This window comes from Apteryx rowi, unplaced genomic scaffold (assembly GCF_003343035.1).
Source record: "Apteryx rowi isolate R43461 unplaced genomic scaffold, aptRow1 scaffold_86, whole genome shotgun sequence".
Classification (NCBI taxonomy): domain Eukaryota; kingdom Metazoa; phylum Chordata; class Aves; order Apterygiformes; family Apterygidae; genus Apteryx; species Apteryx rowi.
In genome coordinates this window covers 1,963,273-1,984,883 of record NW_020451160.1, presented here as the reverse complement: position 1 = coordinate 1,984,883, position 21,611 = coordinate 1,963,273, and the positions used below count along the sequence as shown (strand labels likewise).

Below are 21,611 nucleotides of genomic sequence, written 5' to 3'. Positions count from 1 at the left end.
CGGATGCTCTGAGAAATTATTTCCTCCATGAATCCCTCTAGAAGAGCAGCCTGGCAGCTTTTCTGTCAGCAAGCACTGATTCACTAGTGATTCTTTGGGGCTATGGGACCTATAGAATAATCCCCTGAACATCAGCCAGGAAGGCAAAGTACAGAGGGGGCAGGGAGAAGGAAATTGGAGTCTGGGACACATAAGCCTTATAAGAAAGGACAGATGGAAAAGAGACCCTAGGAACAGTGAAGACTTACAAGTTATTTTTCCAGTGCCGTCTTATAAGTAATACCAAGTAGGGTTGGATTTATGATTCTTCATAAAGACCGTGCAGACTCTTTGGAGCTGGCTGGCTGCGGAGGCCAATAACTCCAACAGCCTACGGGTATTCAAAACGATCACTGTGGTAAACCATCCACAGGTAGAAACTTGTTCACATCCTCTCCCAGGAAGGCATGTGAAAAACCCCAGTTTCTTTGCAGTAAAGATTGGGGGCTGGGGGAAAAGAACCTAAACCAGACAAAAATTGTTTCAGACGAGAACAAACAACATTGCCTTTGTCCTTCCAGATCACACCTGGCCAGTTTATGAGCAAAGCTTCATTTTCTGGCTACCACACTGTTAAACTCAGTGAAGGATTTGAAGCAACAAGATGACTTGCCCCTGGCTTTGAGCTATTAAAAATGTTTATTACTGAGCTAACAGCAGTGCAATAGCGCTCTCGCAGCAAAATCCCAAAGGGAGAAAATACATTTCTAGTGTTTACTATGGGTCGCTGGGTGAGGTCAGGATTTCATCAGTGTGCAAGATTCGTGACACCCAGTTTTCTCTCAAAGCAAAAAGCGTGTACCTGTTTCCATTATTTATAGCAAGGCAGATAATAAACACTGATTAACTCAGGGGAAAACACACAGCTTCCTCACTGGTGACGACAAGGCTGCGTCTTTAATTCGTTTTCATTAGCAAAGGTCTAAAAATCCGAAGCTAGCTAAAGACAGGGTGAAATAGATGCCAGCTCTCTCTCTCTCTCTCTCTCTCTCTCTCTCTCTCGCATCAGCCGGCACCATTCTAGCTTTCACAGAAGCAGCAACACACTTTTATCAGTAAAGCGAGCGAGCAGGGACTTCACCCATACGGTCAAAGAGACCAGAAGCACAGGAGAAAATATGATTTGCATGCTCTTTATTATTATTATTTTCAACGCTCTGTCTTAAATCCACATTGCTCCTTTTGTAATTCCTTCATAGCTAATGAATTCTTAGCAATTATTGAACAGTAATTCACAAGAATGCTTTGAGGGAGAGCAGTGAAGCAAAATGCAAAAATTCTGTAGGTTTAGGAACAAGAATGTGTTATGCATTACAAAGAAATATGTCTGAAGCTTTAGCAAGGCCAGAATTGCAAATTATAATTTTTAAATCAGTCACCACTGTGTACACTGGGGGTGTTTTCTGTGTCACTTTCCACACATGTACAGCTTGACACAGCATTTTTAAGATAGTGTCATTAAAGCTTGCTCAGAGCATATCAGATCAACAGAAGTGGGGGGGGGGGAAAGGAAAAAAAAAAGGCATTTACAATGGCTCCCAAGCAACTATCACTAGTGTTATTTGACACAAAGTAATTGAAAGCACCTACTGATGATGGTAGAATAAGCAGAACCACTCAGTATTAAATGCTTTTAAAGCTACATGAAACCCAGCAATTTGCAGCACAGCAATTTGCTTTGTTTTTGCTCCCCCCCCACCCCCCGCCACCAATCATTAATACAGTCACCACAGAGTTTTACCTGAGTCTAATACAAGCCAGAATTCATGCTTAATTCATTGCCAGTGGGCCCCAGCCTGTATGAATGATTTCCAAAATGCAATGAAGCCCATGACAAAACCCCAGGCGTGGTTTCTGGTTTCCTAGCAAAGGTTTTGCTGGACCCCAGACACTTCTGCACAATGGCTGTGCCATTATTATATAAATGCCACAGGGAGTAAGATTAATATCTATGCACCAAAAGACAAGAACCCAGACAATGCATGTTATTCCACCCCACAAAAATGGAGACATTATGAAAACATAAAGAAAAACCCAAAGCAAAACCACAACACACACACACACACACAAAGCTAGTGGACAAGCTGCTGGTGTTAGTATTGGAAAACTTTCAAATTTTAGCTGCAAAGTGGAACTTACTCCACATTTAGCCTTGCCAAAACATTACAACTCTCTCCTAGTAGTATCAAATAATAGGGTCTTTCCAATTTGGCAAGGATACGTGCAGAAGAGAACAGAGGAAAGCCTCCACATGGAGAAGAAATTTCTCCACAATGAAAGGAAATGGAAGTGCAAGCCTCCTCCTTATTGACATTTCTCACTTGAAACACACCATTAGTGCATCTATTTGTTTGGAAACCGTTTGGACACTCCCCAGTGGGAGGAGGAAATGCAGTTGCACAATAGATACTTTTTAAGATTAGATTAGGACAGAACGTGCAATCAAAAGGATATCCTCTCYGGCACGCTAACTATATGCAAATTCTGACCCTGATCCCAGATCCCATTGGAGACTATGGGAATTTTGCTGCTAAGTTCCCAGGCAACAGGAGTAAGATCTCAGCTCTTAAACTTGGATGATCTTAAGAAATTCCCCCCCCACACACATGTTGGTGGTAGTTTCATATCCTTATTGCGAGGAAGTGAAGAGTTGCTCAATGCTAAGAACCTTACGGCTAAAATTAGCGTTAGGCCAAAACCTCATGATGGGGATGATCAGGAATTCCTTCTGATTTCTTATGGTGCCTAAAAGCTGTGTTTGAACATGCCCAGCAGGGATGCAATTACGGTGTTAGACATTTACCCACCCAGTGATGAAAGCTGTTCGTTTTCCCCAATCCAACTCATTCCCTTCTGCTTCCACATCTTTAGCCCTTCTCCATAATGGCAAAGGGCACTAGCTGCCCACGCAGACAAGCCTTCGGCACCTAGCTAAAAGCATGTAGGTGGTACACAAGACCCAGGGGGCTCCCGCTTGCCTCTGCCTAGACATATTAAAGTAAGCAAATCTGACTGTTAATATTAACAAAAAACAGATGGGTTAAAGAGGTTGGTGCCATTTTTAGCTGGCTCATTTTCAGGGAAGAACAGCTCATTAGTGTTGAAACGACTCGGAGATCAAGCACCATTTGCTGCATGTTCACACACTTACTGTTTCCACTCTGCTTTTTCTCTGTCCCACTCCTTACTCAGTTGCTGTACAATAATTTTTGAAGTGTCATCTTCATTCAGAGACCATAAATCTTTATCTTCAAGGGGCCTCTTGTAACCAAGAATTGCCATGCTGCATATGGAAAAAAAACAGCACAACTCAGTTTGGCTAACAGCACTTAAGGCACTACTAGTAACTCTGGGACTATTTAGCTAACAAAAGCAAGAAGATACATCTCTACAGAAAGAACAATAATTACATCTCCATTTCTCTTTGTTCCTTATCTTCAATTTCGGAATTAAGGAAAGGATGCCATGTAGTTTAGATTGCATACATTTTACTGAAAACATCACTTAAGAAAAAAGGACAATAAGTGTTTGAATAAAACTGTGCTGTTACATGAAAACAGTGAGGTGTTTAGAAGTGAAAACAACTAAGCCTATCTGAACTAACTGTCAGAGCTGAATGAAATACAAAAGTGAAGCTCACAGAAGTTAAAGGAAAATCAGATTTCTCTCCCCAAATAAATGAAAAGTATCATTGAAATGAAAACTATTCCTCAACCGGAAATGAAATTTTGTCAAGGGACACAAATACCTAGTTGCCATTAATCTCTACATGGAAACTGAACATTCAAAATCACTGGAGTTTAGGAAGATCTCACTCTCTCACTGCAAAGAGCTTTATGGGGTTATTATCATGGTAATAAAGTTACATGGATGGAAGAATGAAGATCTCAAAACCCTCAACAATTATGGAAAAAAATGGGTCTTAACATGACCTTTCACAGCCGTCCCACTTCTTTAGCACGGAGTGAAAGAAACCCCAATCTCAAGTTTGCACCTTTAATACACATACTGTACAACAGCAGTGTCAGTTGGTAGTAACCACTTGCCCAAATGATCCAATTCACTTTCCCTCTTGCACAGAAAAGCTCTTTATAAAAAGCATTCACCCAAAAACCTCAACAGGAAACAAAATGCATCCTCGGGTGGGTGAAAGGTTGCCAATATTAATCTCGTTGTGCAACACGCTCTTACATCATGTTTCAGGTTACATTCCAGCCCACGGTAAGCACCACCAGACTGCATATCCTGTTGGTCCTGCCACRGTTGTTGCCACTACTTTTCTGAGAGGTAGTTTGGATGGTATGAGTGCTCTGAAAGCTGCTTGTAAAAATGCAACTGCTAAAAGTGCTGACACCCCTGTGGGTGAAAGATCCAGCATCGACTACCTGCAGGGAAAAGACTCCGTGTCCTGGGTAATCCTGCACAACACATACCCCAAGTAGAGTTTGGGGCTGTCAGCTGCCCAACAGCTTGAAAAGGGAAGCTCACCTGGTAAACCACCAAAACGTCAATCTGGAGAGAAAGCCTGAAGTTAACTCTGGACATGGATTCTATGGTAAAAATAGAAAAAAATATGTATTATTTGGAGCAAGACATTTACTATTACTTTAATAAGAACACAGTCTACTTTGATCAGTATTGGTATACTGAGAGTAATGTATGCGTCTATGTCCTAACAGCACATAAAATTTCTTTCCTTCATTTCCTATCTCATACAGAACTCTCTTTATTCTTTAACAATTGCTGCACATATTGCCTTTAAATCATACTTACATAAAGTGAAATGTCATTCTAAAGTTTCTGAAATGTTCATTTAAGAAATGAACTCGACTTCTCTCTCAGCTCAGTTCAAACATAAATTCAATTATAAAGATCATTTTATGAACTGGAGAAATTTAAATTGTGGCACCACTGATATCTTCTGTTATTAATGTTTTTCCATATCTATTCTCAATATATATAGAATGGTTTATTGAGTCAACCCTGACAGACTTTAGCCAATTCTAAGTGAATGTTAAGCAAGTAGAAGGCCACCTCCTCCAAAAACCCCTGTTGGAATAATTAATACTACACTTTAATTTTCATAAATGCAATTTAAATTGCTGTGAAGCAGCAAGTAGGAGAGTTGCTTTTAATACACAGCTTTCAGTCATTACTGATGGCACGTATAATGCAAAAAGGCTCCAGATCCAAATATCAATCCCCATACCCCAGTGTTTCTTAATGGGGTCACTGTCACAGCTGCAGTCTCAGTGACAGTCCAAAGCTAGTTTCACTGCTGAGTATTCTCAGTGGAGCTCTCAAAACATGACAAGTCTGTAAAATGCAAATAAAGTAAAGTAAAAATACTTACAGGATCTGTATTAACAGGAGAAAAAAATGGAGGCTTTTCTTTAAAACATGAAAGGATCAACTCAATGATTATCAAGGCAAAGTAGATGTAAAACGTGGTAAACCTGAACCTGTCATTTACCTGGCCCTGGGGGTGGGGAGAGAAAAAACAAAACAAAACAAACACACAGAGTAAATGGCTGTTTTCATCACTCCTCTTTTTTTTTTTTCTTCCTCTACACCCTGATGTTTCCAGCTTCCTTTTGGCAATTCCTTTCTCCCTCTACAGTTCAATACTGCAGAGTAGCTCCTAGCAGGAATTACCTTACAAATGTAGGCACATACTCAATAAAGTGCCTAAGAACACGCTCATCTCCAAGCTTTTGATTAACTCCTGTCGACATCAAAGTGCTTATGCATCTTAGCTGCACACAGACACCCTCTGGAATCAGGGCTACATGACATCCTTTCAAATCACCTCCAGGGGTTCTTGCAAGATCATGTCTTTAGCATAGGAATTGTCAGCCCRGATCAGAGAACATCCATTTGGTTTAGTATCTTTTGTCACTGACAGCAGTCAGCGTGAAATGCTTCCAGAAGAAGCTGCAAGAAAACATTGCAGTGAATAACTACAGTACAACCTGCTCTAGGGAGATTTCCTTTCCTGCTCATCTAAGTCTGTGGTTGACTTAAAGCTTCTTGCTGTGAAGAGTATGTCCCTTATACAGTTCTTTTATACCCTAATGTATTTGTGAGTGCTCTCATCGGTGACATAAAATGTTTAATCCTTAAGAGCAGGAGAAAGAGAGTATTTGGTCCTTGGAAGCTGCAAGAGCAAAAGCAGCATTGCCCACACCCATTCTAAGGCTCTGTGCCCGTAATTTTAAGTTGCTTTAGGATTCAATCACTGATAGCTTAATATTGGTACTTATTCTTTGGTAGTGTACTTTAAATTGACATCAAATTGTGTACAAGACAATCTTATCATGATTGCAGCTATTTTCTGAAGGAGCACAGCACAGACTGTCATTTAGGGTTTAATTCAGGCTCTGCTGGAACCTTTATAACAGCCTGGCATAGCAAGATCCATGGTAAAAGGATAATGCTGCTAATAGTTATAAAAAAAATAGAAAAGAAATCACCAGACAGAATCAACACTGATTTCACTGATGCGAAGCTACCACATTAATGTTTTTCAAATACTGTTTTTCACTCCCAGCCTTTGATGAACTAATCAGTGAAGCAACCTGCTTTGCCCTACTTCGTAATAGCAAAATTTCTTCCAGTGAAAAACACAGCAACTTTCTTACCGTGGGAGAACCTGCTATGTTCTCAAACAGGAATCATAACATCCAGGTTTCTTTCCTCTCCCTCTAACCTTTCTTTCCTCTATTTACAGCCACAGTAGGAGTCAAAATACTGTCCTCACAAAATCAGGCACTGACTAAGGAGAGTCTATGGAGTTGTATAATGTGGCCAAGCTGCCTGAGCTAGAAAGGGACATTAGGTATTAAACCACGTTGTCTCTGATCACTACCCATCTTTATTCAAGCATGGTAGGGAAAGGGGGCAGCCAAAGCGAGGGGAGCTGAAGAGTCCATTCTAATATACAGTCTTGCTACAAGCCTTCAGATATCTATCAGGTTTTCAGTATAGCCTTGGGCTAAGCAAAATCTGTTTTTATACATTGCATGAGAAATCCCAGCTCCTTTCAAGTTAAACAAGTCTGAGTCAAGGCAAGGTAGCCTCACTTTGCCTTCTTTCTGGCAAAAGCCAGGTTCAGACTCGACTCCAAACTAGGTGATTCATTCCCTTCAAAGACATGTTAATGCTACATTTCCTGTTCTCCAAGCGCTAACAAGGATGGGAGGTTACCTGTGCTGTGGTAGTCATGATCTTGGACCGGAAAGGCCCCACGGCGCAGAGCAYAGACAAAAACCAGAAGATAATGAGTACTCCAGAGGACTGCACTCCTCTCAGCCTTTCGTACTGAATAAGTAACGTAGCTAAGAGCTGTGGAGAGTAAATACAGGAACACGTGAACACAATCCCACCTCGCTGCCCCCCCCCTTAGTCGCGCTTTCCGTTGGCAGCTGCTGCAGTCATCATTGATAACAGGAGCACTTTGAAATGAGGCCCCTTCACACAAAAGCCAACAGCAGAACTTCCTCTATCTAAGGGAAGCAGGGAACAGCTTTACCAAGCAATTTGTTTTTACTGTTTTCAGAGTCTCTGCTCTGGAAACTCATTTTTAAACCAAATTTAGTACCCAGGACATATTAGCTACAAGCATTTTAAACAGCTTTAGGAGATGATGTTTCTCTTGTCCAGATGGACGATCACAACTTGTCTAGAAAACAGCATTAAAAAGAAAAAAATCTCTTACATAGAGCATTAAAAGCTCAATGGGCAAGTTTTAACGTTTCATTTTTCACACAACAGCCCTGAGCCTGTTTGGCATCTTGGGCAAAGCAATTTTGTTTCTGCTTTGCAGAGGAATAACCACTAGATAAGAGATGCTGTTTGACAAAGTCCAATGCAACACCGAACAATGCACAAGCTGTGCGCTATCATATCTCCCAGCTTAAGCAAAGTCATACCCAAATTCTCTCCACACCTGGGTCACAAGCCTGGAGAAATGGCTGGTAGTAAGCTGGGAGGCAGAACAACCTCTCTATTATAAAGATATAAGACATACATAGCTGAAGCTACATGAGAGATTTGAGGCCTCTTCAGTAAGCAAAATTTGTTTCAGTTCTCCAAGTACTAACCATTCAGTTGAAAGAGTACAGGATAAGGCAATGAATGCAAAAGAACTGGCTTCCCCCTTTATCCACGTAAGTAAGAGCTATTCCTCTTAGTCATAATAAACAGAAACGGCTACTAACCACTGTGATGCCAACGATCAGGGGAGTTACAAAGTAGACCGGTGGCACAGTTCTGCTTTGCAGGACCTCATGGAAAGAGTAGAAGAGATCTGCCCAGCTCACACCCCACAGCAGGACACCCAACACCTGAAAATAGAGTCAAACAGAAAGAGCATTTGGTGAACTCATCTCCAGGGCAACCAGAGCTAGCAAAACAGTTATAATTCACAGATTTCCAGCAAGACAAAGCTGTGTACATAGAACAACACTACTACGTTGATCAGCTGAACTTAGGCTAGTGGAACTATCCCACTGCACTCAAACCAACGATCCAGTCTTGACTATTTTGCAAGGGAGTTGCAAACACAGTCAGGAGAAAGACCAATCTATTTACCATTTTTGCCCACACTATTTGGTTTTAATTTGAAACACAGACGGCATCTAGATTAAAGACAGACATGCTCTGAAGCAGAAGCCTGGAATTTTGCTCCAGGATAACCCCAGTTCTCTCATGGCCTGTAGCAAGTGACTTGTTTGCTTTCTTCAGATGTATCCTTTTATAAACCAGAGCCAACCATCTCTTAGGGACAGGATGGGGATGAAACCTCATAGCTATTAGGTGGGTAGAATGGTCTGGAAAAAATACCTTCCTGTGCTTACTTTTGCAAAGAGACGAAAATTTCACTAGAGCTAGCTTAAGGTCTATGTTYTGCAGATTTAAATGGTCCAAAGCTTAAGTAAGGGTGAAGCAGCATGGCGTTGGCTCGACAAAGGGCTAAATTTCCTTCTGCAAAACAATAAACTCCTCTCTTGACCCAGAAAGGTGTGCTCACAGATCAAAAAAAAATTTACTGCGAGTTTCCTGACATCATTTGACTTTCTCTGCATCACAAGTCATTTCAAATACATGAGAATTCCAGCARTTTTTAAATTCCTTTTAATGTTCCCAGTCTTTGTGGTTGTGGAAGAAAAATTTGAGAAGTATGACCCTTCGATAACTTGGGAACAAGGAGATGGGTAAAAAGAATCATAAAACTGTTAGGATTAAAACCAAAGTCTGACCATTTTCAAGCCAGTCCTACAGTAAACTGCCCTTCGAGGGGCAGAGGAGTGGTTGTACGGTCTTTTGCACGTTGCCAATCTCAAGTATTGCAAAACAGTGTCAATCTCACTCATAAAAATAGCAACATCATTGACATTGCACTGGCTTTCCACAAGTCTTAATCTCTCTCCACCAGCTGTTTCTTACTTTCCTTTCCTCCTTTTGTGTATCAAATCATAATGCAAACTCCACGTGTGTGCATTGGGGACAGGGAAGAAGAGGGAAAGTAACAGCTGGCAATACCTATATTTAACACAAGAAGGAGAGGAAAAATGATAGATGGGGCTTATTGGGTTTAATGGATCTCAGAAGGCAGTTCCTGATCTGTATGCAAAGTGTTTAATTAAAAGCTACTTAACTAGCCCATTATTGTATTTCATCTTAAATGAGAGTTTTCTAATATCGCTTGATTCAGCCATTAGCCTTCAAATTCCTAACGGCAGCTTTTGCTTCCAAAATTACAGACTAAGGGGGAGAGGATTGTTTTGAAAATTTGTAGGGAAATCATACTGCCCTACCCTTTAAGCTACACTTTCCACATATACCTGTTGCCATAGGAAAACAGCATGTTCAAGAAGCCCATCAGCAAGAGTTCTGGTGGAAGTGATTACGGATTTCCTGAGACATGAGCTATCCTTCGGTACCTCAGAAATCTGTATATGTTTGTTCTTCCCTATAAGTAAGTTCTTCAGTTCTCCCAGAAATCAGAGGGAATTTTATTTAAACCCCAGTGTAGCACTTGCTTTGCTACTGAACTAACATCCATGAACTCAAAACTACACATTATTTGTGGAGAATTGCAGAAAGATCTTACCGTCTTGAACCTGCTCAGCATGGAAAGTATGATGTATCCTCTTTTATAGTGCTTTAGATAGAGAAGATAAAAGGGTAAGGCAGTCCATAAATAAATGCTGGGGATCCATGCTAGGACGGTATTCTGGAAACACAGTGTCAGGTCTGGATTATCAGTGTGTATCGAAATATTAGAATCCTGGAAAAGAGATGAGACACGTATTTATTAATAGAGAGGCAGCAGCTCTGCCAATTGGAACATGTGCTTGAAGAAGTTATATCCAGATTCTGCTGGAGTTAGCAAATATCACTTGGCCTTAGCAAGGGCTTCCCAAAAATACCAATGTTGACCACTTGTGGTTAACCTGCTAAAGTAAAAGGTCTAAGAGTAGTTAAAAAAATACTGGGCAAAACCTAAAACAGGCTTCTGCCCTCCTGTATCTCAGAGCTGGACCTATATATTGTAGCAGATGAACCCATTCTGCTTCTTAGTCTTTGCTAGGGCTGAGTTGCAGCTGATGATACTCCAGCATTTCTCAGGCATTCCCAGCCCGGAGTACAACTGCTAAACAAAGCTCTTGAGGCAAAATCCTAGACTTGAGAACTCCTCCAGCAACCATGTCAAACATTGGAGAAAACAATCAGATTTAGATCAACCATCTGTTGACCTGGAAAACCCCCCCTGCATTTGTGACCAAGATTTTGACCTTCTTACTCACATGCCTCCAACTGCAATTACTCCCCTACTCTAAACAAAGGTAAAAGGAATGCATTTTGCACGCACTGAGGAATACGGGTTTTCTTGCAAACATTCCAAGCAATGCTTTCCATCTGCAGCCCTGGACACCAAGACTCTCACATGCAACTTCTACCTAAGGATTTGACTGCACCATGTGCAAACATATGGTTACACAAGTTCAGACTAAAATAGAAATTTCATTATAGTTAAAGGGACCTTCTTTTATCAAACCTACTGGAAATTCACAACTTGCATGTCACCATCTGATGTGTCATCTCAAATGTGGCAGATAAGTACTTACTTGCAGGAAATGTAAAATTATCTTGTTGTACAATTAYTAACAAACATGATAAAACTAAGGCATAGCTGAACCACAGATACCTTATCTCTGTACTAGAATCATTTACTTGTATCTAATTATTTTTGGATGCGAGCTCTCAATAGAAGTATATTTCAGTTACACCAAACCACTTCTCCCCACCCCTTATAAATGAATGACTACTCCTCTAAACATGAAATTCTTCAGAAGTATTTCTAGCCACATTTTTACCAATGCAAAAAAGACTGGATGCTGAAAGTAACATGATTTTAAGAGAACYGAAGAGCCACAATTCACTTACAGTCTTTGGATCTCAGCCATGACCTGTCAGAAAGGACAAACATCACAGGACTAGCCCATGTAAGACACAAGAATGCTCTGAAGTATAATGAAACTACGAGACTTGGCAGGTTGCAATCTGGTTTGGCTGAACTATGACAATTCTGTTGCCCAGCTCTGGCACAAATGACGTGTGGATGGCAGAGACCTTTGGAAGTGGCGAAGGGTGGCACAAACCCGTTAGCTGCATCTGAGCTGCACCCTTTAATGCCAAGGAGTTCACACATGGCCAGCTGAGAAATGGCTCCCTCCATTTGAGGTATGACATTAGCAACCAGTGTGGGACAAGGGGATAAAAACATTTCCATTTATTCAAACTGGTTTCTCCATATCTAGCGGCAACTTCAGTCATGAATCAACGGTATAGAGGCAATTACACTGCAATTTGAATACAAGATCAAGACTAAACCAACCTCATTTTCAAACTATTTCTGTGTTTTCTTCCAACGAGGATGTCTCTGGCAGCTGAAAGGAAGATAACATTTAAAGAGCACCCACTTTTGGCTGGTCATGAAAACATTTCAGCATCTCCAACCTGATCAGCTTCCTCAGCAACCACCCTGCCGCGGGCAGGAGATGCCCTCTAGACGTTTGGAGCTGTGGAGTCCCTTAGCTCCAAAGCAGGAACTTATCTACTATCATTTATTCAACAAAATGTTCATTTTCTCTTTACGTTACATATGGTTTAGCAATATCTTGAGCCTGTTTACACCCCTGCTCCTTTTGCTTGCTGGAGAAAACACTGGAAAAAGGAAAGGTGAGGAAGARTAGCACAAAATAAAAAGAGCATTTTGTTTAACTTAGGGGAAAACTTATGGGAAAAAAAAGCACTCTAATTTAAACCTTTCCTATGACTGTAAGACCAAATTGTCCAGAAATGGCTTTCTGTCTGACAGCCACCTAGAAACTGCCCCAGATGTCCATTCACTTCAGACCGAGCACAAGCTGACTATTGTATCCAAGACACAGACTGTACGGCTGCCAAGCCATTTAAAGGTTTTCATTAAYTCTTATTTAAACAAGGCAAAGGACTTGCATTTCTGAACTTAYAAATACAGCTGGCCAGAAAACAAAAATTCTGTCCCAAGAAGCACAAAAAGATTTTGAAACATGGTTGAATTATCCCTGAGAATGAAAGTGGAATGTTTCCAAAATTACGTAAAAGTACAAGAAGCAGCATCCACTCGACAACCAACAACAGCCCCGCTACTTCAACACTCGCACACCACATGGGAAATGGGGTCCGGACTGAAGCAGACACTTGCACTCGGATCTCACATCCAAGGCAACAGACCTGACTATTGGCTATTTTGGTAATGCCTTCACAGGTCCAATTCCATCCTGGACCAGATAAACAAATTTTCCTGGAACAGATCCGTTTCTCCAAAAAGGTCCCTTTACAATGAAACAGTGTTTTCTGAGAGCAGACTCTTTCCGTTCTTGAACATGACGAGAGGGGTTCCTGTTGGAAGACACAGCGCCCAAAGCATTTAGCATTGTAATTCCACACAAAGTACTGCTCTCCCCAAAACTTCTCTATGACACCGCAGTGAACAATGCTGCCGTGCCATTCAGTGTGTATCAGGGACCACGCTACAAAATTTGCATCTGGGAACACGAAAGCTGTTTCTTATCACATTTTTTACTGAACTTGATCTATTTTCAGAGTGTTGGCAGTTCCAGTTCATGGCTGTACTATAGCTCACCACATTAACAAGATAGATTCCAACATCTGCTCCAACTCTAAATAACTCGTTTTGAATCAGGATATGTCGCAAAGTCTCAATGCTATCTATTCGGACCAAGCCAACATTGTTAAGTGTTACTAAATTGCCTTCAGCTCAGCAGTAAAGCAATGAAACTCCAACCCTGAGAACACACACAAGAAGCGACGGTCGGGGGCAACGCAGCTCTTTGATTCATATCTTTAAAGCTCCTGCTTGATCTGTCTTTGCCTTCCCATACTCGGAATTTGGTCCTGGTAGGCAGAACAAGTTTAAATGCTTCCTGCATCCCATTCTGACTGACGATGAACACATGCACCTTGGGCGGTCTGGCTTCGAGAGTTTTCTTTGGGCTTACTACATCGCTGTCAGCTTGCTTCCCCACAAGCAACAAAGTCTAGAGTGATAATTAACAGCCACCTTTTGTAGAGGTGCTCCAAGAGCCCATTAGAAAGCCCCGTGCCCTCTGCCCAGCCCAGACGCCCGCTGCGCTCCGTGGCACCCCCCAACTGCTAGGAGAGTTCATGGCAACCATCCGTGAGCAGCGGCATCTCTCTGGGTGCAGCATTGCAGGCAATGTGAGAGGCTGCTGCTGAGATGCAGCACTGCTAGAAAACCAATCCAACGTACTGAATGCCCTGGCCACAGGATTTGCTCAACCTTGGAATAATACCCAAATGCAATGAAAACATCCATGGGAAAAGAGACTAGAAGTGTTTGTTACAGCTTCACAGCAGAGCAGGGATCCCCTGGAGACTGCAGCCTATGGATTAGCGGGGTTTTCTGCTGACCATTCCAGAGCATCGTTGACACTGCCCCTTGCAGCAGCTTTGAATCATACCCATCTTTCTAGTCACAGTCCTTGGATAAACACAGCCCTCCTAGCAAGAACCCATGGGGTGCAGTAGGACTTAAGTTTAGATGACCAGATTTAAATGCATGATCTTAATTTAAGGGGAGGCATTCAATAGACGTGACTTTCTGTCACACTTTCCCCTCTGGCAAAGAAAACTCCTTTGAAAAGGCCATGCTTAAAAATGATGATGCCCATAAAGGAAACGAGAGGACAACATAAGGTAACTCGAGTTTCTTGCRCATCATCCCTTACAGTTTTCAAAGAAATAGGAACAAACAAAGCCCAAAGCTAGGCTGCAAAACAGCAGCAGGGAAATTCCTATCTATCCCTTTCCCAAACCCCATGGATGATGTTAAGAGAACCCCCCGGGAAAGATCAGTTGTGGTCCTGGTTTTGGTTTTAACTCTTAACCAAACCCCTGTCTACTCCAGAAGTTTAGAATAAAAGTGCCTCGCACTGCTTTCACTTGGCATACAGCCAATACTGCAGAACTGCTCCCTCGTGCCGCCTACAAAGGGGGGCTTCCAAATCCTAGGGAGGGCTAATAAYATCTGCTGTAGCCTTGGGCAATATCGTCATTGAATGGATGCATTAATACACGTTTCCCTTCAAGAATACTGTAGTGTAAAAAGAATTGTGAAAGTCAAAGGAAATACAAATTCATTCTTTATCTGCTAGGAACGTGAAGGCCACTGTGCAAGTGCCGTTGACACAATATCCAAGGTTAATATACACCATACCATTGATTCTTTGCCCATTATCACTAGTTGACAGGTTATTTAAGATTAAAAGAAACTGGAAAGCAGACACAGGAGGTGTACAGGAAGAGTAAAAGCCAGGGAAGTGAATAAATGAAAGTAACAACTCCTCCCTGCCAGTCAGCATCTCTTGTGAAAGAACTTGACAGTGAGAATTTAAGTGCTGAGGAGAAGTCTTCCCACCCTTCTTCTGTTGAAAGAGGTGGTAGATATCCTGCCAATAAATTTCACTGCACAGCCTGGCAAAAAAATGCTGATGGTTTTCTCTCGGTTTTCTCTAAGTTCTTTTGCAGGTCCTCCTCCCTGCCTATAAACTCTTCAGCACAAACTCTAGTAATCATTTTTAAAACTAACAAAAAAAATAAGCTCTGCTCAAGTTCTCTGGAAGGCTGCTAATTTCTAGTAGCCCGTTCAGAGCAAGAGCATTCATTTGTGTTTCCAGAGGAACAATTTCACCCTTACGCACAGAAAGAGCAGGATGCTTCATTAATCCACAGCAACTGTTGCACAATTCCTTCGCCCAATTTCACAATTTTTTTTTTAAGGAGGGCAAGAGATAATGACATTCTCTACTGCAATGCCATAGCAATATTCCTTGGGAAAAGGTGGGGCTGAAAGGACACAAGTGTTTATATTACTGTATGACCCACACAAATGAAAACAAGAAAAAGTATTTTTCTGTTTACAAAATCCACCGCAATAATTATCTACATCAGTGAAGGACACCATGCAGGGCACTGAACTTTCTTCTCCAACACTAAAAGCATCTTTAGTAGTTTATTTTAATGGATCAAAAAGACCTTGCACGACTTCATGGCCTATAGGAAATAGCTTATGGTTTTGGAGTAATCAGTCACAGGTTTTTGCTTGAGCTGAATTTCCATGGTACAAATAGTGCTGACGACACAATGCACTTGACAACTGTGGACCAGACATCCAAAAATCAAGGTACGAGCTTAGCAACTGGTATTATATAAAACAGTAAGTTTCTCTTTCCTTTCCTTTTAGTTCTTGGGTTGTAAGATTATAAGCTCAGAGCTTCCCTGCCATCATGAGCAAGAAGGATGGAAAAAGGCAAGCTCTCATTCTGCCAGAATCACACGATCCTGGGAACTTGGGCTATCAGAAAAGCAGCAATAGTTTAAAAACACATAGAGAAGTAGGAATTGACAAAACAGAACATCTGCATCTAAGACAACACATACCTAAAGGAAAAATAAAGTCCAACTACTTCAACTGTTTTAATAGCAGGCAGTCTTCTTGTTGGGACAGAAGGACATTTATTGACTTGCAGAGAGAAGGGCACAGCAAAACTAAAGAGATAAGAATGCTCGCAAATCAAAAGCAGGATTAAGAGAAAAATGAAACAGGACCAGTGACAGTGATTCGAGGAGTGCCGAGTCTTGTGAGCTGTCACATCCAGCAGCAGGCTAGGGAGAAAGGACAGGCTCTGGGTGGCAATAACCATTAATGCTAAGACTAAGCCTGGTTTAGCACTCACAGAATTGCCCTAAGCTCACCTAACGCCGACGAGCATTACGCTCTAGCTATGCTCTTGGGGCCCATTTGTTCAAACCTCACTCATCTCCCAATCTGCAGACCTACTTATTTCAGTCATTTTTTGTTCACAAAGACGACTAAACTCCACAGGCTGGCCCTAACCCATGACAGTAGTTTCAGAGAGAATAAGAGCTTGCAAAGCACCACTACAGGTATCATAATCGAGAAACCTTGGTTCCTATGCCCTCCCGTACCCTTTCAACTATTCCCTCCTCCCTTCCCCTCTTCTAAAGCCAAAGGTTTGCCTGCAATGATGGGAAGCCAAAAAACTTCAGAGATTAAAAAAAAGCAGATGGGATCGAGTGACTGTGAAAGCAATATGCTTATCACAGAAAACAGAGCAAAAGTAGAACGTTTCTGGAAGCATGGGCACATTGTTTCACCCCAAGCAAACTGCATGCACAGCTCGTAAAACACCAACTAAGCGATGTGAATGTAAAGCCGAAAACTTCATTTTCAACACCCACAAACTCCACATTTCACTATGAGCTGTAAACACATCCTGCAACTGGATCTGCTCAGCTCGTGCTGGTATGCAGAGCAGAGGACCATCACTACTGAATTTCTATGAGAAAGCAAAGGCCCAGTTGCAAAATGCTTAAAATAATGATGCTTGAAATATCCAAATGAGGCAGCACTTTCACACTTCACCACAAAGAGGCTTAGATGAGGAAAGTGAATTTTTGCAGCTCACCAACATATAAGCAAGAGGGACCAATTCTATACCATGGCAGGAGAAAAAAGGGAGAAAAAACAGACCCAGAACAGTAATGCTACATATGAAGATTATTGCTTGCCACAATTTTCCATTTTATATTTCTTCCAGTAGTAGACGAACATAATAACAAAGGGAAATAAATGAGGAAAAAAAATTGCACGTGCAAGAGGTGGGGGAGATTCTAGGATACAACTCATTCAGTTGGGGGGGGGAATGGAGAGACAGTAGAGCAAAAAATGAGAATTATGCGTTTTTTAAATTGTACAAATGTCAAATGTATTTTGGCATTCTCAGAAAATTTGGAAGAGAAAAGGAAAACTTTACCACTGAAACAAAATGACTTTTACATTTGAACCACCTCTTATGAAATAATTTTCTTCTTCCACCCCTCCTGCTTTTTATTCTGTTCTAAAGCTTTATGACAGCAGCATGTGGCATTACCGTAAAGGAGACAAGTTTTATTATGTTGACTTTGGCCCTCATGCTGCCGTGAGATCAGCACGGGGACAGGTGGCAGCCAGCACAGACCCAACACCGAATCAGGGCTTTATCGACTGTACAACAGCACAAACATGTTCCTTGGAAGATCTCTGGCTGCTTGCCTGCTGGGTTGTCCTTTAGCTCAACCAGAGAACATGTGACTGCATAAAGGCCCATCACAGTCACAGCAGTTTATCAGGAGAAAAATGGAACTTCAGTTGACTGGAAAAAAAAAAGAGATCCCATTTAACATGTTTCTCGAAGGAATTTTTTCTTAAATCATATTTTAACCAGCAAGAATCTCTTCTTTTAATACATTACAAATTAAAGCAGGTGAAAAGGAAATGGCTATTCCCCCAGTGGTATAGCACTTGCCTACCACGTAGTTTAGGCTCACCTTGAAATGCTTTGTATTCTTACCTGCAGTGATTAAATAAGCTCCATCTTAAGGAGCTCCACAAATGACTCCGATTTGCTTTCAAATTTTGTTTTGTTCCGGGAGGCACCATTGAAAGAATTTCTAAGCCCCAGATACTTCAGCTTTTACACCTGCTAGCTGTGTCACTTAAGTTGAAAAGTCAGTGCTGTGACCAGGGAGAAATAGTCGCGTTGAAAGCTGAAGACCATGTTTGACCTTGAGTTTTGCTACGGAAAAAGTCTCCCTGGGGGGGTTTAAACCTCAGTTAAGGAAAGGCAGGTGTGGGACCTTGCCACCCTACAAGAGGCTCCCATACCATCTGCTCCACCTCAAGGCAACCTCAGAGTTACTATCTCTTTCCCCAGGAAGCACATGGAAAGGAGGGACAAGCAGGCTTTTGTGTCCGTGTTCACCAAAACAGTCTCTGAGGCAAAAGCCTCTGTGAAGCATCTCCCACAAAGCAGCAGTGGGCTTGCAAATAAAAACAATTCTCCTCCTCTTGGACTGCTTTTTCTACAAATCCTTTTTTCTGCTACCTGGAATTTCATGAGGGACACAACCATGCTGTAGTCAGCTGCTGGTGGTGACGATCCACATATTCTCCCAAAATGAATGTAATTTCCATGAGGTTCATTAATGCACACTCTCATGGAAGGACTCCATAAATCCTTAATATTAGCAGCTTTCACTGAGATAACTTTTGCTCACAAGTCTCAAATCCAGACTTTGTTCTTCCCCAGACAGATTTAAAAATACAGAGTTCGTGTTGCTTATACACAGACGAGCGACAATAGGCCCTGGTTACTCCAGATCTAACGATAAATATTTACGCTGCTCTCGACATCACAGGATCTGAGGCCCRGCTCCTTTAGTAATAGCTTCCATTCAATTCAATTCAAGAGTCTTAATATCCTTTGAGGATTTGCACTTGAGTATTTATTGCTTTTAAGAGCAGGATGTTACCAACATAGCTACCCTTTAAGAGAGCATAGCTTTATAGACCTGACGTCTGAGGAGACCATTATAGTCACCTGTTTTGACCTCCCATCTAATGCAAGACAGGACACTGATGCCCAAGCTGTGATTGTGAAGAGATTTATAGAAGTGGGACTTGGTTATCTGAAAGCGGATGCAGTTAACAGAGATTATGTGGAAATCTGTATTATTTTTAAGTATCTATAAACACGGAGCATTCTGCGTTTATCAGTGTGGTGGAAGGGGAAGCTAACGTACAAAGAACGGCCAGTCTGGACAACACCGCCCTGCTGCTGAATCTCTACTTTAAAATGACCTGCTCCCACCTTGCTCTTCATTCTTCCTTTGCTTGAACTAGTTTAGTTCAAAATGTAACAAAATAATTGAAATTCTATGCTTCATTATTAATTTAAAGCCAAATCACTTTTTTTTTTTTTTTTTTAAGATAAGCTTGTAGATGCATTACAAGAAGTACACTGTCATCTTTCTTGACATAAGCTTTTCTTCCTTCCCACAGCTACCTGAAGGCATCTTGAACTGAAAGTAAGATTCAAGCATGATACATGAGAAACCAAGATGGGAAACTACACAGAGGGGAGAAGGGTGGCACTTTGGGCCAATAAAGCAGGAAGCTGCACTTCTGGAGAGCGGCATGACCTTTAGTCCAGCTCGACCAAAACTTCACAGAATAACTCAAAGTGAGGGTCTATCAGCAGACCTAAAGGTTAAAAGGTTGCTTGCATGTGTTCTTATATATGAGGCTCTGCCGAAGACAAGACGGAGGTATTATTTACTTCTGCAAGTTGCTGCAACTTCCTGTTGAATTACTCAAGAGCCCCTGGATGAAAAATGAATCAGCACTCCACATGCAAGGAAAAAAGGATACATTTGTCAGCATCCCTAGACACAGGGCAGCCGAGGAAACCAAGTGCTGTGGGCTAAAGAAGATCAAAAGGAACAAGCCTGGATCTCATCTATAAAAGACCAGAAGTCACGGTCTCTCATTCAAAGCACCGTATCACTTGTTCTCCCACTTCCTATTCAGGCTGATAAAAAACCCAAGCTGCTGCTTAAGCCTCTTGAGACTCTTACAGTCCTTCTGTGGGCTAAGGTGTTTATACGACCCATCATCACAACACTCAAGTACTCACAGAATCACAGAATGGTTGAGGTTGGAAGGGACCTCAGGAGATCATCTAGTCCTAGTCTAGTCCAACCCCCCCGGACTGCTGACTGCTTCATGTTTTATCCTCCCTACAGCCTCTTCTCACCCAGAGAAACTGAGCCACAGAAAGACAAACACAACTGAGGCTTTTCGGCTCACGCTGTTTAGCTGCTTGGCCAGGACGTGGCTGCAGCAAAACTCTTCCTAGCAGAGGGTCTTATTCACCTTTGGGGGAGCCGCTGGTGTTTGTTTTACTACAGTGGAAGACACAAACAACGACATAATGACACAACAGTGTCCACTTCTTAAGTATACTGCCTGTGGATCATGTCACCTGGCACGGTCTTCCAGTAGCAGATAGGTGACGTGATAAAACAGTAGGCAATTGTGGCAATTGTGGGCAATAGCGAATAACATAGCCAAGGACTGCATTGTACAGATATGCGCTATCACATTTATCTTTCCCCAGAAGACACTTCGCACTGGTATGCTGCTAGGAGATATTAATAATTAGCTCCTAATTCACAAGTGAAGTCAACTGTGTATTTCTAAATAGTCAGGTTTTCACCTTACACATACTGTGTTTTGAAAAATAATGTTCCAGTTGCTCCTCTTTATACACACGCACATATATGTAAATAAAATATATACTATACACACACACATATATATGTATATATGCATATAAACATCTGAGATTTGTGCTAATGATTTGCGGACTGCATGTTCAACAGGTAAAGCAGGAGCTGGAAGCCAGGCGCTTTTATAAATTTATAAAGTGACCTACAGCATTTCCTTTAGTTTCTTACTTCTAAAATGGGCTGAGCAGGAAATGATCTTGCCACTGCACAAACACAGAAAACCCAACCCTTTGACATTTCCAGCAAAATTCCCCATCCTGCATCAGGGTGAAGAGTTGAAACCTTAAAACCCTTGATAAACCAAAAAAAATCCAAGCTAAAGCAATCATTTTTTAAGGTCGATTTCGCTAAATCAAAACATTTTCATGCGGTAATTCTGAAGTGTTTTGTTTCAACTCTGATCTTTTAACAGAAAAGTAGTTTATTTAAATGCTAAAGCAAAGAATTGTTTAAATTGGAACATCATTTTTCCTTTTGAAAGGAACATTATTTTTCCTCTAAACAATTTTAAAACTGACACTGGCACGTTATTCAGCTTCCAAAAATATTCAGAATTTTTTTGACAAAATACAAGGAAAGAGTCTAAGTTCATCAGCTATGAGAAGAAGAATATTAAAACTGGTTCACATTTTATCAAGCTCTTGATCTGAACTGCAAGGCTGAACACCATTAGTCTGCATGCGTAGACCACTTAACTGCCTTCCACCTTGGTCCCCTCCCCTCTTCAAGGGTACTTAAACACTACAGTACTAGAAACAGCAGAGAGAGAGGAACCCCAGCGTTTGTGA

General features: G+C 41.5%; 1 protein-coding gene across 1 annotated transcript in view; it reads right to left on the bottom strand.

Moving 5' to 3' along the window:
* ABCC3 (ATP binding cassette subfamily C member 3) overlaps positions 1–21,611 on the bottom strand; it is a 34,867-nt gene that overhangs the window by 10,570 nt on the left and 2,686 nt on the right. Inside the window, exons 2-7 of the mRNA XM_026090554.1 lie at positions 10,154–10,330; positions 8,259–8,384; positions 7,246–7,383; positions 5,393–5,518; positions 4,528–4,589; positions 3,191–3,322 (exon numbers count right to left, since the gene is read on the bottom strand). Of these exons, the coding sequence (XP_025946339.1) occupies positions 3,191–3,322; positions 4,528–4,589; positions 5,393–5,518; positions 7,246–7,383; positions 8,259–8,384; positions 10,154–10,330 (761 nt within the window). The remainder of the gene's footprint in view (positions 1–3,190; positions 3,323–4,527; positions 4,590–5,392; positions 5,519–7,245; positions 7,384–8,258; positions 8,385–10,153; positions 10,331–21,611) is intronic.